This window comes from Arachis duranensis, chromosome 4, assembly GCF_000817695.3.
Source record: "Arachis duranensis cultivar V14167 chromosome 4, aradu.V14167.gnm2.J7QH, whole genome shotgun sequence".
Lineage (NCBI taxonomy): Eukaryota > Viridiplantae > Streptophyta > Magnoliopsida > Fabales > Fabaceae > Arachis > Arachis duranensis.
This window is the reverse complement of record NC_029775.3, coordinates 96585212-96602163: the sequence shown is the minus strand read 5'-3', so window position 1 is coordinate 96602163 and position 16952 is coordinate 96585212. Positions and strand designations below refer to the sequence as shown.

The window sequence follows — 16952 nt, the reverse complement described above, 5'->3', positions numbered from 1 at the left end:
TTACTTGGATGAAGCTTCACCCTTCTTCTCCGAGAGGTACCTAATAATCATATCAAAATGTCTATTAATGTAAGCTCAAATATATAAGATGTAATTATTTGTAGAGGTACTCCATACTAATAAAACTTGCAAAACTATAATAAGCACGCAGAGATTATATAAGAGACAGCAATACTATAAGAAGAGACAGCAATATCCAGTAACGGATCTAAAAAATTTTGTTAGTGGAGATAAAAATAATATGATATAATAATTATTTTTATAATTATATTTTATTATTATAAACTATAATTAATTTTTAAATTAACTAACTAATAAATTAAAAATAATCATTTAAATAATAACAGATAAAAAAGATACACAAGAATATAATTACAAAATAAATGCATAACAATTGAATAAATTAAAAAGGTACAACAAAATAAAGATCAACCTTTAATAAATTAAAAAGAAAATTGAAAAATTCTAAACTCTGACAATGTTGCAACTTGCAAAATACCAAACACTAAAGTACCAACAATACTCTATTAACAATCTAACGTCACAAAATCAAAATCAAATTCATTAATCAAATACAATTTCAAAATCAATATATAAAACAAAATAAGAAGTTGTTGATAAAAGTAACAGTGAAATCATAGTCCATACACACACTACTAAAAAACTACTACTTTGGCTATAATTTCTTCTTATTTCAAGTAAAGTTAACCACGCGAATAAAAAAAATGCAATAAGACATAAGAGTTTAATTTCCTCTACCTACATATAAACTAACTTTCACTTTATAAGAGTTTAATTATTTTTTATTAAATAATTAATATAATATTTTATAATATGGTGGGATCTTTTAATTTTCTTTTCATTTATGTAGGGACACTGTGACCAAGAGAATAAATTGTGAGTAGGGTCAAATTCATGTATATACTATGGGGGCAAATAAATTTTTTTACTTTGCACTAAATGAAAGTTTTTGAAAAGTCAGTGCCCCCACAATAATGCACTACTTAATCCGGCCCTGGCAATATATGATATGGTTCATTACAATGGGTATGAGATTAAGATGAATAATAAAAGGAAAAGTATGTGGAACCAAAAGGTTATCAACCAAAAATTAAACAAAACCACATTAATTTATGGTTCATTACTTAAAATTGATTAAGTAAACCTAATTAAAACTTATAAAAACGTTTCTCTTCTCTCTCATATTAACCTACCCACTTCTAACAATCACACATACAGATCTCTCTCACCGTCAGACCCTCTCCACTTCCCCACCGCGACGCACTCCTCTTCTATCACCGATATCTAGCTCGTCGGATTCGCCACCGTCGACAAGAACAATGGCCAACGACTCTTCTCGGAGAAGGCTCATTTGCCTCGCAATGAACGCCTCTATGGTTTGCCGGAACTCCTCGTTGCTCAGCTTATCATGCTGCGGATACGAACTTTCAACCGCCTTCGCCGTCTCCGTCTCCGTCTCCGATCGCCGCAGTTTCTTCCTCTCCGTTGTCCTTCCCTCATCCTCCTCCAACTTCTCCGATCGAATCCGCTGGAAAACTCTCTGGGATCTGAAATTGGAACGTAAATCCGTCGCGGCACATGAACCATTGTCCGTACACGTATCCGTTACAGCTCGATCCGTTATTAGTTGATTGTGCCGGTGCTCTACTCGAGGTTCGGAGTGGGAGGTGCGGTGATCGGAGGCGGAGAGTCGGGCAGATTGGGCGAGGAGGGCGGCAATGATAGCGTTGAAGAGAGCAAAGACAAAGAGAGGGCTGCGGCGCATGAGGATCCATGAGAGTAGAAAGAGAGCACTATGCATGCCTAATTGATCTTCTTGGAAAGAAATGTAAAAAAAAACATTCATTTAATATGAAAAAAAAAACATCCTAATACTTAACAAAAGAAATATTCGGTTATATTTTAGTAAAAATAATTAAATATCTATAACATTTAAAAAAATATATAAAATTCTTAAAAAAATATAGACATTCAGATTTATAATACAAAAAATTCAAAAAATATATAAAAGAACATCCATTTAGTATGAAAAAGAAACATTCTGATACTTAGTAGAAGAAACATCCATATATATTAACTCGTAAAAATTTTAAATTCACCCCCAAAAGTATTTGGCTGATTTTTGGCTAATACCCTTTTGGTTCCCTAGTATTGCTCATAATAAAAAGTTTAAAATAACAAAAAGATGAAATGAAGTTATTTTAATACTACTAGGAAAATATTGTAGACATATATTTGACACCGAGATATAAATCCTAAATCTTCTAAACCATATATATATATATATATATAGGATGGTAAGTAATTAGGTTAATACCCATTGCCTTTTGCCCAGCGGGAGAGCTGGCATAGTTGTACAGCCTCATTGGATGCATGGCAAGCAAGAAGCAGATAGTTTCTTGGTTTTACCATCCATGCAAATCTCATGAATAATGCTGAGTACACACACATCACTGCACTATCAAACATTATAATTAAAATCAAGAAATTAAAGACGCAAACTAATGTTAGTTTCAACATGTCATATAAGAACATTATATTATTTCAAGTTAGCAAAAATAATAACCAGATTATAATTTTCAACCTGCTGTCATGTTGCCAGAGATCATTTCTGGAGGTTTTTTCATGTCCGCCAATCCCTTTAAACCAAACATATAGATGAAAAGATTTAGTCTTAATGTTGATCATTTTAGATGAGACCTTTTGATAGTGGTTATTAGAATAATAGGGTATCATATGAAAATGAGATGCTTAAAGATAAGGGCAAATTATATACTGATTTTTCCGTCCTTAAGGCTTTGTAAAATTCATATGACATGATGATCTACTCCCCTAATTATTAGCCTTCTTTGGGGTAAGTTAATGTAAAGTTTGAATGGATATTCAAATATGGAAAATATTATTTGTATATTATAATGAGAAAAATTTAAAAATTAATTAACAATTTTAATTTATATTAGTCAATATTTTTAATTAATAACTTCATATTTTTAGTTTAACATTATATTTTTAATCAATACTTTTAAATATTATTAGTTAATTGCTGATTATAAACAATAAATTATGATAATCGATTCTATAGTATTGCTCTATTTAGAATTGGTGTACAAGTTTTTAGACACACACTTTATAACTATTGATTCAATTGTATAATTCACGTTTTTTATTTTCATCTGTTCTATTCTTAAATTTAATAGCCGGTTCAAATAACATACACTGAAATAAGTATATAAATAGGAGTCTATGGTATCTATGAGTACAGTAACTAAATAACGTTAACAATTATTAAAAAGTATTGCTAAAATTAAAAATATATTTTTTCTAACATTTTTTATTTTTATTTTCAAATTGAAAATACTGTTAAATTATAAAAAATAATATTATTTTAATTTTAACAATATTTTTTAAGTATTACTAAAATTATATAGTTATTATAACTACTATAATGATAAACATAATAGCAACGTATATGCACCATATAAATATCTTTTTCCAGTATTTACTATCATGTTTAAAAAAAATGCAAAAGTATCAAGTATATTATTATTTAAATTTTAAGAGAGTCAAATTGAATTGGATCAAATTGTAAGGAAAATTAAATCAGTAGTGTAATTTGTTCTCTTGAAAAAAATTCACTATAAGTATAAATAGAGAGAATGAAAGTAGTGTGACATACAGCAGCCACAAAGCCCCAATTAGCAACAGGTCCCCAGAAGTGTGTTGTTTTGGGACCAACTGGACTATTTAAAAATGCTCGAAAAGAGGAACTCATGATCTGATCTTTAATCCTGGTCGATGCTTGAACAATTCTGATATATATTGTCAATGAACATAAGTTAGGCAATTAAATAATATGATAAACAAAAATCAGCTACTAAATTAGTTATAATGTATTTGTGTATAAATATATGTGTTATTTAATTTATTTTTAATGTATATTTTATATGAGTGATTGATTTAATAGATAATTTTATATGTATGCATAATAATATGCTTGTAGTTGTATAATAAATAATGTATCATATCAATAATATAAATATATAATATTATGAAAGAATTTTCTTTTCCTTTTTCTTTTCTTGTTTAATTGAGTTTAGGAGAAAGAAAAATGTTATTGCTCAGTTACTTGTTAGAATAAGGTCAGATTTGATCAATTATTATTGTAGTTCTTTACAAGAACATCAACTTATGAAACTTTTAAAACAAATGTAATAGCATAAATAACACCTAATAAACAATGGTTATGATCGGTTAGGCCAATGATCAAGCAATCAAGCATGGGCTGAGGTAACAAAGAAACAATACAACTTCACCTTATATATATAAATATAACAAAAGATTTCCTCAAGTAGAAGACAATCACATCTACCATGTTGATTTAGAACAGTAACATGATGGCTAATAAGAAAGATAATGAGTTCACCTGATGGTTAATTAAGCCTCTTGGAGCAAGAATGTTACGAAAAATTAAATGAGAAAGTACATAGACAAAAGGGAAGAAAAGCTAAGCCAAAAAAAGAGTAGTTGAATTGAATTTCTTAGACATTAATCAAGAACTCGTCAAATAAGTATTTTTATGTTGGATGGTAAGGAAAAGGAATAGGGGTAGTAAGGTGTGGAGGACCATAGGACCAAACTAGATTCGCCATCCACCATTAACCAACTTTAACGACAAGGTGGCTATATTAATTAACTTTTATTAATATGGGCTTCAAAGTTAGAAGGCCATGTTCATTAACTTGTTGGATCGGAGTTCAATGTGAATTTCGCATTAAGCCTAAAGATTATGACCTAAGAGGTGTTCAGTGTCCAGTGTCTAATGTTAAATTATAAAAAGTTAAAAATAGGAATATGAAGGATAGTGATAGCTTAGACTCAAAGAAATCGGAATAACAAGACTTGAATTATGTTATAACTACTCCACTTATAACAGATTTCTATTATTAATTCTAGATAGTTATTCTGTTTATTCTAACTACTATAAATAGCATTAGTGTATCACAATTTCTAAGGATATCATTCATTCATGTACATTCACTAAATACAAGAGTTCTATTCAGTATCACTCTAATTCTTTATAATTCTCTTACCTTCAAATCTTGGAACCATTGCTAGTTTTTCTTCAGTTATTTAATTCTGCAGCAATCTTGACATGGTATCCAAAACCACATAGTTGCAACTATGGCAATGATCTTAGCTAGTCCTTCCAATTCAAAGTATCTTCTACCAATGATCTCAGACAAGCTCAACGAAAACAATTTTCTAACATGGAAACAAGCTGCAATCATCATAGTTGAAAGTCAGAATCTTAAAGGCTACTTTTAAGAAAAACATCCTTGAACAAATGATTGATTCAGGAGATCCAGCAAAGTCATCAATGCAAAGACAAAATTAAAAACTTACAAGGAATGGAGGCTCCAAGATAAGTCACTGATGACATGACTACTTCTTGCATCTTTACATACAAGCTTTAAGAACAAGGCAGTTCATTGCAAATACTTCTATGAAATGTGGGAAACGATTATTGAGTATTTCACATCATCATCAAGAGTAAGCACTACAAGAAAAATATTAAATATCGTCAGATTTACCGTCGGATGTTAGCGATGGATTTACTGTCGGATTTAGTTTTTCAACGGTATATTTGCCGGTAATAATTGGATAAAAAACAATAATAAAAATTGTCGTCGAGATTACTATAGGATTTAGTGTTGAATTTATCCGTAATTCCTAATTAGTGCAATGGTGCATTTTGGTCACTTTCAAAGCGTTACCTTTTGGTCACTTTCAAAGTGTTACCGTCAGATTTTTTCATCGATAAATCTGATAGTAATCTTGTCCTAAATTCGAACTGCGAACCCTCTCCTCCTCATTTTCGAACATATCTATCTCTTTCTCACACACATAAATCATCTCTAGCAGACCCTCCACCAGTATTGGTCACTACCAATAACGTTCAAAGACTGTGTGATCTTCTTGCATCGCATTGGGCACTAATTTTTATCTTCACCGACAACATTTTTTGAATTTGGCATTATATATTGCTGTCTCTTATATAATTTCTACGGGTTTATTATAGTTTTGCAAGTTTTATTAGTATGGAGTACCTCCACTAATAATTCCATTTTATATATTTGATCTTACATTGATAGATATTTTGATATGATTATTTGGTACCTCTCGGAGAAGTAGGGTAAAGCTTCATCCAAGTAACTTCATCCTCAATTTAATTTGCTTCTCTTCTAGGGAGAAGAGATATGAGACCTGTGCATGCATATATATGAATCTTCATATACATGAATACATAGTTTTGATTATATTCTATCTTGTTTACAACCAATGTAAAATATTGTGTTCCATTTGTTTATTGACCATTTTTGTATAGGAATTTTTTTTCCTTACACTCTTCTTTCGTGCGAGTTTCTGATAATAAAAAAATAACATGATGTTAATTATATTATATATGTATTATAAAGTGTTTGACTTAGCAATATTTCTCCACAAAACTATGGTTAACCTATCAAATTTTGATGCACATTTATAAGTGCTGATTTAAACCGTTGCTATCTTATTAATTTGCGACGATTTTAGAAACGGATCCTAAGATTTTGCCACTATTTTCTACCTGTGTTATAGTATATATAGAAATGTAGAAAAGTCTTAAATATCTAAAAAATATAAATGTGATTTATATTTACAATCAAATTTTGTAAACAATATTAAAATTTTACTAACTTGTTTCTAGCTTTGCTGATTTGTATTTCAAAAGAAAAATAAAGGAGAAACAAGTGATATTATTTTTTGGTGACTAGAGACAAGAGATATTGTATACATAATTACATATTGTCTGCTATTAACTTAATTAATAAATGAATTTATATCTATTTGAGTAGCTAGAAAAAGATAACAATGATTGAGATACAATAAAAAAAATTAACAAAAAAATGAAAATTACTTTATTTATTATTTATTAGTTAGCGTTAGAATAATTGTTCATTACCAGTATCATAACCACAAAAATAGATGAGAATAATACATTTTCGTCCATGAAATAAAGATTTAAAATAATATACTAATAACATTCTGAAATTTTATTTTAGGTGTGTGCTGTATTGTCTTCTAAATTTTAGATATAAAACTCAAAAGTAAAAGAATAGATCCCATCTTCTTCTACGCATCAAACAATCCTTCTTTGTTTTATTCTTTATAGTGGCTGATGTGTTCATATAAAGACGATATATGTATAGTCACCTCCTTTAGAGTTCTTCAAATGAATTGGAAGAGAGAACCGTCAACCACGAGCAGCAACTGTGTTGGGCGCCGCAGCGGCAGACACTGCAGCATTGATAGCGGCACCGCGGAGGAACGAAAACAAACCAACTGGCTGAGATTGGGAGCCCTCTTTCTGCTCAAGAAACAGATCCTCCGGAACCCTAAGCGCTGCATGTGCGACGACGACGGAGACACCAACGAGCATGGCGGAGAAGACAACGGTTCCAACGGAAGTGAGGAACACAACGAAGACGGTTAAAACGGTTAGGAGTGAGAGCGTCTCGAAGTCGGAGAAGGTGCGTCCAAGAAGGACCAAAGGTATGTCGGAGGGACGGAGGAGGTAGAGAGAGAGCCATGCGGAGAGGAGGAGAAGGAGGATTACGAGGGAGGAAGGGTTGGAGAGGAGACATACGGCGACGGTGAGCGAAACGACGGCGTAGTAGTTGATGCGGAAGTATGGGAGGTTCTTGCGGAGACGAAGGGTGCCATCGGAGAAGGACTGCGGCGTCGAGAACGAGGAGCGGTCGAGGAGCTCGGACCAGGGGCGACGGCGGCTAAGGGCGTGGCGGACGGAGTCGGAGGAGTTTGCAAGGATTCCTCGGAGGGCCACCTGGGCGGTGGCGGTGGATGGAGGGTTTGAGGTGGTGGTGGAGGAAATGGGGAGGAGGGTTTGAGAGAGAGTTGATGATGCCATTGGTGGTTAGAGACAGAGTACAGAGAGGGAATGAGAGGGTTGCAAGAGATTGAAAAATATATTTGAGTTTTATCAAACGTTTTTTTTTTTAATTTGTACCTCTAAGAGGTTTCACTCTCAGTTTTATGTAATCAAAATCAAGGACATAAAAGGGAGGAAGAGGTTTGAATATTTGATGGAGATAGAAATACATATACTGAGTTTTATGTAATCAAAATCAAGGACATAACAGGGGGAAAGAGGTTTGAATATGTGATAGAGATAGAAATACATGTTATGCAAAAGATAATAAATTGTGATAGGTGAAAATTGACGTGTAGTGTAATTGATAATTAAAAATTATTAAATAATATAATATATTTAATTAAATTATTATTTCCTCAAAGCAAAATTTTCTTTTGTTGTTGATATATACTTTTGATTTTTTTTTGTTTATTCTTTTTTAAATTTTTTATTGTTTAGTAACTTCTTAGTAATTTGAGTTTAAAAAGTTGAAAACTTTTCGTAATAAAAAGGCAAAAAGTAGGGGATTAAAATCCAAAAACATATATTGTTTGTGGATGAGTTGTGCATATATACAGCAATACACAAAAAACTTTATTCATTTAATTAATTGTTGAATTATATCACATTATATAGATAATTAAGCTTACCAAATTTTAAAATATTTTTATGTTAATAGATGTACTAAAAGTTTTTAATATATGGATCAGAAATTTGCAAGTCAGGGTGGTTGTCGGATCATCTGATTAGAGCGGCGGAAGTGGTACCTGCAAAGACACTCTGACGCTTAAATCAGAATGAATCTATGAGGTGTATGTGACTAGAATGAGCAGCGTACTTATTATCATGTCTTATCTTGTTAGCTAAGATAAAAAGGAGTATTTGAATTTCGAATACTGGTTTAGGCTGTTATGCTTCCCGAGCCGGGTTGGGCCATGACAATGGCTTGGGCCCGGGTATGATGACTTGGGGGAAGGGGACCTGAGAACCGGGTCCATAACAATTGCCCCAAGCGAGAGAGCGGGTGGGATCGGTCTTGCTGCTTGGGAGTGCCTGGTTATACAAATCTTGAGGCGGGGTGTTCGTGAGTGCGCGAAGAGTCCTCCCCGCATGTCCTGGACTGGATTTGTGCGCATGAGCCTCTGTTTACCAAGTTTGTGGGTTTGGCTGCCCTTCTCTGATTTTTAGATGGATCTCCTGAATTAGATTTTGACCGCACCGTCCCAACTGCATCCAAATAGCTGGGCGGCTATTTGGACATTTGAGTTGGTTTGTAATTTTCTAGAGTTGTCGACTCGGATCGACGTTTTTCTCTTTTTCTTCTTTTAAAAGATAATTAATACTTGGGTAGAAAACTCAGAGTTTGGATTTATTAACTTGCATATACTTTTATTTTTAATCATGTCTTTGGTTTTGATTTGAATTTTGATAATGTCTCTAGTGTTTATGCAACAAAATCGTAACTCTTGCTTTTAGATGTACATTCGAATGTTCATGCATATATAGTTGCTTATTGTAATTTTTCAAGTTCTATATGTTTTATATATTTGAAAATTGAGAAGCTCACTAAGAGGTATTTTATTTTATTTTATTTGAATACCAATTTATTATTATTTCATATTGAGGCTGTTTATTCAGAAAAGTATAATTGACTAAGCTATTGAAAAGGCATGTTGCTCCATGCAAAAAAATTTAAGCCTATTGTTATTTCTTTTTTCAAATATAAGTTGAGATATTTTTGTTTAACGTTTCAAATTATTTGCTGATACTTAATGCTGGTGAATTTTTGTTTTTTTTAATATTTTGATAAGAATATTAGTAATATCCTTGGTGGTACTTAGTTTATTAAGATGCTCAGAATAGGTCGTTACACGAAGAAATAAAAGTTAGACTTAGCATGTTAGCAACCTAAAACAGGATCTGCTGCAGCTTCATCCGTGCATAAAGTGCATTGCCTAATTCCTCCTCCAGTGGTGCTGGTACTCCCGCAACCTCATCTTTACGCCTCATTCAACCGCCCCGTATTGAACCACTGTCTGCTCCACAGACTTGCACGAATGATGCTCAAAACTCGAAGTCAGGCGATGAAAACTTAGACCCAGAGGCCGATGAGATAGATTCTTTTGAGCAACACGTTGACAACTTATTTGCTGCATCGGAGGCTCCAAGTGCAAGGGACGCAAGACCACCAAATTTTGCAATGCAGGAGAGTTTGGTTATGTGCAGTTTCTGTGATTTTCAATACCTAATGTTGTAGTTCAAGGAATGCTGGTGTTTCTTTGCACAATCTCAAGGACCTTATGAATATGGATAAATGACCTTTATTACAGTGCAGTGGACATGTCTGAATCTTAAACAAGTATGGATACAGTAGTCTCCAAGTCTTAATTATATACAAGTATGGATAAACGGATTTGTGCCGTATGTCTAATTGATTCACATTGCATGCACTTTCAAGATAACATATTAGAGTGTTACTTGATGGATTATTTGTAAATTGTAACCCATAAATGTAAGAGAGGCATCTGGTTTTGAAAAAGCTCGACATAGTTTTATATATAATTACTATAATGATATTACTTTTGTGTACTCAGTTTAATAGCAGTGGATTAAATGCTTCTCTTAATTACAATATAGATTAAATGTTAGAGCTAGGTATAGATAAAATTTTTATTTGTTTAATGACTTAATCTTAATGCAAAATTCCCTTATATTAGCATTCTATCAGGTATTTCCATATCCAATTACAATATTTTTTTAGATAGTTAGTATGACAGTTAACACTTCTTATTTACATGACAAAACCTAATTAAAGTCAATATAAAAGGGTTTTCCACGGGTTGTGCATACATGCTAGCAATTGTTCTTGTTATTTTTGGCTGGGTGGAATATACCATCAACTCATCACGTTTGACATGATTGTATTTGAATGTTCATGTAGAAACAACAGCAAAAACAACTTGATTTGATTCTTGCAATTGGGAAGACTACTAAGCTGTGGGAAATCAAACGGGAAACTAGTAAAAAACATAAAACTACATCAGAAACACCTAACTTGGCTGATGGCGAGGTAAAGCAGAAGGAAGTTCACTAAATTTGAGGTTTAAATTTAGCTAAGGAGAGGGAAATCCTGGATCCTAGAAGTGACAATTGGAAAATAGTGAAGATTTGAAGTCACATATCTTTGTACAACATTGTTACATTGTTGTTGTGTATAGCAATGATCAATCATCACACATATCTCCTACTTATCCTGCAGCCACCAGGATTCTCAGATGGAGGATATTTCTGTTGATCTCGATGACTCAAATGAAGACTATTTAGACGAGTATGAGTAATGTTATTTACTTTGCTTTGAATATTTTGTATTATTAGTGGATAACAATTTAGAAGAATATAAATTTGAGTTTAGTTATTTATGTTGTCTTGAATATTTATGTTAAAAGATTATTTATTATTTTGATAAGTTTATAAATTCATTGTCTAATATTTAGCATAAATTTTATTTTTATATCTAAAAGTTTAGTTACCTCATTATTAATATTTAGTATAAATTTTAATTTTATATTTAAAAGTTTATTTGCATTAAATGTCTACTATATTTCAAATGAAAAAAATAGGGCTATTAAAATCGATGACACTCTTATCGCTTTTTAAATCTAAAATAGACAAAAGAAAATAAAAAATCGACGACATGTTTGTCGGTATCTTAATAATTAAATCGCCGACTACTTTATCAATTTTAATGTATCAAATATTGACAGACGCCTTGTCGATTTTATATAATATTATCGACGGCAACTTTTTGTCGATTTTATTGAATATGTAAAAAATTTAAACTCATATTATCGACGAAAATGATGTCGTTTTTATTGAAAACTTATCGACGGGCCAGCAAACCGTCGATTTTATTAGAATTTTAAAAAATTGACACGGTAAAAAGCGACAACTTATGCCGTTGATTTTGCGTCAATTTTTAACATTATCGACGGCAAAACCATCGATTTGGCCGTCGATTTTAACGGTATTTCTTGTAATGAGTGTATACAGTTAATTATGATACCAATACACATTTTTCAAAAAATAATTGGACTTTCATACAACAAATAATTTTGTTGAGTTCAAATCTTATCTGGAGTCTCCAAATTGAGAACGTCAAATTTTTAATCCTAATCAAACAGTTTAAACCCTCTTAACTCAAATTTAAATAAGATAATGGGTTAATAAATTTCTCAGAGTGCAGTTTATTGTATAATTAGATTACCAACACTAACTTTGCAAAATCAGACTCCATATGAAAAAAATGTTTCATCAATAACTTGATTATAAATTTTTGAAAGAATTTGGATGCACTTGTTATCCTCTACTAAGATTATATAATAAGTTCAAGTATGATTATAAGTCACATCTTTGTCTATTTTTGAGTTATGATTTTAACTATAAAGGCTACAAATATTTGTCTCCATATGGTAAGCTTCATATATCTATGAATGTAGTATTTGATGAACTCAAAATTCCTTACTCTACAATATTTTCTAAAGCTCACACTAATCAATTTTCTGATTCTTCTAAAGAAACTTATTCTACTCATCAATTCGTAGTTGTCCCTACTCTAAAATCATCAAAACAGATTTTACCACAACAAACTACTTCTCAATCATTACCACATATCTTAAACTTACCTTCTAATACTTCAACTATTACAGTATCAACAACTCCAACAACTCAGCATACTTATTCTTTTTGTCTTGGCCAAATACCAATCTCAAGCATTGAAATTAAACTACCTCAAGTCACTGCAGCCTCACCACCACCACCACCAACCCAAAAATTTAACTCTCATTCTATGACAACAAGGTCTAAATCTGGACAACACAAACCCTCATCTCACTTGTCACAACTAACAACCTCAAATAAAGATCCAACTTTTTCTTAATCTTCTTAAAATAGCACATCAAACTCTCAAACATCCACATTGGAGAAAGATAATGGAGACAAAATATAATACTCTTTCAAGGCTTTGTCTTAGGTGGCGAAAGGTATATTAAGAATCTTAGTGGTCCAAATAAAAAATTTAAAAAATAACATGGTAAATTACTTAAGTACCATCATCTTCTTACTCTTGTTTTTCTTCATAATAATAACCACCATCAAGCCACTTGCTCTATCTTTGTCTTTCTTTCTAACAATAGCAATCACCACATACTTACAAGTTACAACCAACATTATTAACAATATTATTAATAATTATTGTTTTTTCCTTTTTATGTTGTTAGGACAAGGTTCTTTGGCTCCAATCTAAGGCTCCACAATTATAGATTTCATAAACTGGTTTGGGATAAAACAGTGGTAAAAAATAATAATTAATTTTTATACCATTTTTAACACCAAACTGAACTAATCCTTGATGACTGGGTTGTATGCCTTGTTAAATGGTAACTAATATACAACTTCAATGTCTTGCCGCCAGTTGCACTTCACAGATTCAATATGTTGTGTTTTAGACTAAACCTCAATAAACGACGAGTTCACTTGGTCAAAAATGCTATGGATGCTTCATACTCATGATAGGTAGGTGATGCGTGTTGTTTTTTATAGGAGCTTTTATTTTTTCTTCAAAGATCACATTAATTGGAGAAAAATAATAATCAAATATCATTTTCTATGAAAAGAGAAAGATAGTAAAGTAGATGATAGGACAAAGAGGGAATAAGTTGAGAAAAAAAGAATAAAAAAGTAAAATAAAAAATTTACAAATGTTGAATAATTAATTTATATTATTATAATTTTTAATATATAATAATTATTTAATCTAAACCATTCATCACTATTTTTTAATGGTTAAGATGAAAGATTCTATTTAGACCACTAAGTTCTAAATATACTTTCACCACCATAGAAACAGCCCTCTTTCAAGATGTAAGACTTTGGAACTAGTAGTACTTCCTCCCAATGTTATTATCAATGGTAGTAAATGGGTTTTTTTCTCTCAAGAAAAACCAAGAATGGCACATAGGTCAATATAAGGCTAGGCTTGTAGCGAAAGGTTTTTACCAAAGGAAGGAGTTGATTTTGATCAAACTTTCTCCCATGTGGTGAAGCCACAAACAATTCAAATTCTTATTCCTTTAGTATTGTTAAATGATTGGTAAATGTGACAATTTGATTTTGACAATGTATTTTTAAATGGAGAACTGATGCACGAAATTGTGATCATCAACAATGGTGCCAAAAATTTGGTAGCGCTCTTAAACGTGAATCACACTTTGTCACAACTCCGCACAACTAACCAGCAAGTGCACTGGGTCGTCCAAGTAATACCTTACATGAGTAAGGGTCGATCCCACGGAGATTGTTAGTATGAAGCAAGCTATGGTCATCTTGTAAATCTCAGTTAGGCGGATAATAAATGGTTATGGAGTTTTTGAAATTAATAATAAATAAAGCATAAAATAAAGATAGAGATACTTATGTAATTCAATGGTGGGAATTTCAGATAAGTACATAGAGATGCTAGTTCCTGTTGAATCTCTGTTTTCCTACTACTTTCATCCAATTCTTCATACTCCTTTCCATGGCAAGCTGTATGTAGGGCATCACCGTTGTCAATGGCTACTTCCCATCCTCTCAGTGAAAAAGGTCCAAATGCTCTTGTCACAGCACAGCTAATCATCTGTCGGTTCTCGATCATGTCAGAATAGAATCCCTTGATTCTTTTGCGTTTGTCATCACGCCCAACAATCGCGAGTTTGAAGCTGGAATACCACATACAAGGTTTAGACTTTTTGGATCCTCAAGAGTGGCCGCCAAAGGGTTCTAGCTTATACCACGAAGATTCTGATTAAGGAATCCAAGAGATACTCGCTCGTTCTAAGGTAGAACGGAAGTGGTTGTCAGTCATGCGTTCATAGGTGAGAATGATGATGAGTGTCACGGATCATCACATTCATCATGTTGAAGTGCAACAAATATCTTAGAACAAGAATAAGCTGAATTGAATAGAAAATAGTAGTAATTGCATTAATTCTCGAGGTACAGCAGAGCTCCACACCCTTAATCTATGATGTGTAGAAACTCCACCGTTGAAAATACATAAGTGATGGTCCAGGCATGGCCGAATGGCCAGCCCCGATAAACGTGATCAAAGGATCATAAGGTGAACAAAAATAATCCAAAGATGTCTAATACAATAGTAAAATGTCCTATTTATACTAGACTAGTTACTAGGGTTTACAGAAATAAGTCTAAATGCAGAAATCCACTTTTGGAGCCCACTTTGGTGTGTGCTTGGGCTGAGCTTGAGCTTTACACGTGCAGAGGCTTCTTCGAGCTTGATCTTTACACATGCATAGGCTTCTTTTGGAGTTAAACGCCAAGTTGTAATGTGTTTTTGGTGTTTAACTCTGGTTTGTGACGTGTTTCTGGCGTTTTACTCCAGAATGCAGCATAGAACTGGCGTTGAACGTCAGTTTGTGTCGCAAAGTATGGACTATTATATATTTCTGGAAAGCTTTGGATGTCTACTTTCCAACGCTCTTAAGAGCGCGGCATTTGGTGTTTTGTAGCTCCAGAAGATTAATTTCGAATGCAGGGAGGTCAGAATCCAACAACATCAGCAGTCCTTTGTGAGCCTCCTATCAGACTTTTGCTCAGGTCCCTCAATTTCAGCCAGAAAATACCTGAAATCATAGAAAAACACACAAACTCATAGTAAAGTCCAGAAATGTGAATTTTGCATAAAAAATAATAAAAACATCCCTAAAAGTAGCTAGATCCTACTAAAAATTACCTAAAAATTTTGCCAAAAAGCGTATAAATTATCCGCTCATCACAACACCAAACTTAAATTGTTGCTTGTCCCCAAGCAACTAAAAATAAATTAGGATAAAAAGAAGAGAATATACTATGAATCCCAAAATATCAATGAAATTTAATTCTAATTAGATGAGCGGGAATTGTAGCTTTTTACTTCTGAACAGTTTTGGCATCTCACTTTTTCCTTTGAAGTTCAGAATGATTGGCTTCTATAGGAACTCAGAGTTCAGATAGTGTTAATTAATTCTCCTAGTTAAGTATGTTGATTCTTGAACACAGCTACTTTTATGAGTCTTGGCCGTGGCCCTAAGCACTTTGTTTTCCAGTATTACCACCGGATACATAAATGCCACAGACACATGACTAGGTGAACCTTTTCAGATTGTGACTCAGCTTTGCTAAAGTCCCCATCTAGAGGTGTCCAGAGCTCTTAAGTACACTCTTTTTGCTTTGGATCATGACTTTAACCACTCAGTCTTAAGCTTTTCACTTGGACCTGCATGCCACAAGCACATGGTTAGGGACAGCTTGATTTAGCCGCTTAAGCCTGAATTTTATTTTCTTGGGCCCTCCTATCCATTGATGCTCAAAGCCTTGGATCCTTTTTACCCTTGCCTTTTGGTTTTAAGGGCTATTGGTTTTTTCTGCTTGCTTTTTCTTTTTCTTTCTAATTTTTTTCGCCACTTTTTTTTCCCAAGCTTTGTTCTTCACTGCTTTTTCTTGCTTCAACAATCAATTTTATGATTTTTCAGATTATCAATAACATTTCTCTTGTTCATCATTCTTTCAAGAGCCAACATTTTTAACAATCATAAACAACAAGATAAAAAATATGCATTGTTCAAGCACTCATTCAGAAAACAGAAAGTATTATCACCACATCAATATAATTAAACTAAATTCAAGGATAAATTCGAAACCCATGTACTTCTTGTTCTTTTGTATTAGAAACATTTTTCATTTAAGAGAGGTGAAGGATTCATGGAATTATTCATAACCTTAAGATATAGACACTAAATACTAATGATCATGAAGTAAAGACACAAACATAGATAAACATATAGCATAGGAACCGAAAAACAGAGAAATAAGAACAAGGAATGAGTCCACCCGTAGTGATGGTGGCGTCTTCTTCTTGAAGGACCAA

The 16952-nt window shown here is 32.6% G+C and overlaps 2 protein-coding genes across 2 annotated transcripts; both read right to left on the bottom strand.

Annotated features, from left to right (window-relative positions):
* LOC107485055 (mitochondrial pyruvate carrier 1-like) lies at nt 1-3793 on the bottom strand. The gene is made up of 4 exons (XM_016105590.3): nt 3698-3793; nt 2606-2660; nt 2339-2474; nt 1-40 (listed from the first exon to the last, which is right to left on the bottom strand). Exons 1-4 carry the CDS (start codon nt 3791-3793, stop codon nt 1-3), a joined length of 327 nt encoding a protein of 108 aa, XP_015961076.1.
* A 3275-nt stretch (nt 3794-7068) lies between these two features.
* Nucleotides 7069-8053, bottom strand: LOC107485032 (PRA1 family protein B3-like). The gene has a single exon (XM_016105566.3). The coding sequence runs from the start codon at nt 7985-7987 to the stop codon at nt 7313-7315; it is 675 nt and encodes a 224-aa protein (XP_015961052.1). The 5' UTR covers nt 7988-8053; the 3' UTR covers nt 7069-7312.
* Between the last annotated feature and the right edge of the window lie 8899 nt (nt 8054-16952).

Excerpts from the sequence above, each read along its gene's own strand:
- LOC107485055 (XM_016105590.3), bottom strand. The coding sequence starts at position 3,793 with ATGAGTTCCTCTTTTCGAGCATTTTTAAATAGTCCAGTTGGTCCCAAA. Across the intron at positions 2,661-3,697 it reads ATTGGGGCTTTGTGGCTGCT|GGATTGGCGGACATGAAAAA; the intron begins GTATGTCACACT and ends TTTGGTTTAAAG. Across the intron at positions 2,475-2,605 it reads CTCTGGCAACATGACAGCAG|TGATGTGTGTGTACTCAGCA; the intron begins GTTGAAAATTAT and ends TTGATAGTGCAG.
- LOC107485032 (XM_016105566.3), bottom strand. The coding sequence starts at position 7,987 with ATGGCATCATCAACTCTCTCTCAAACCCTCCTCCCCATTTCCTCCACC.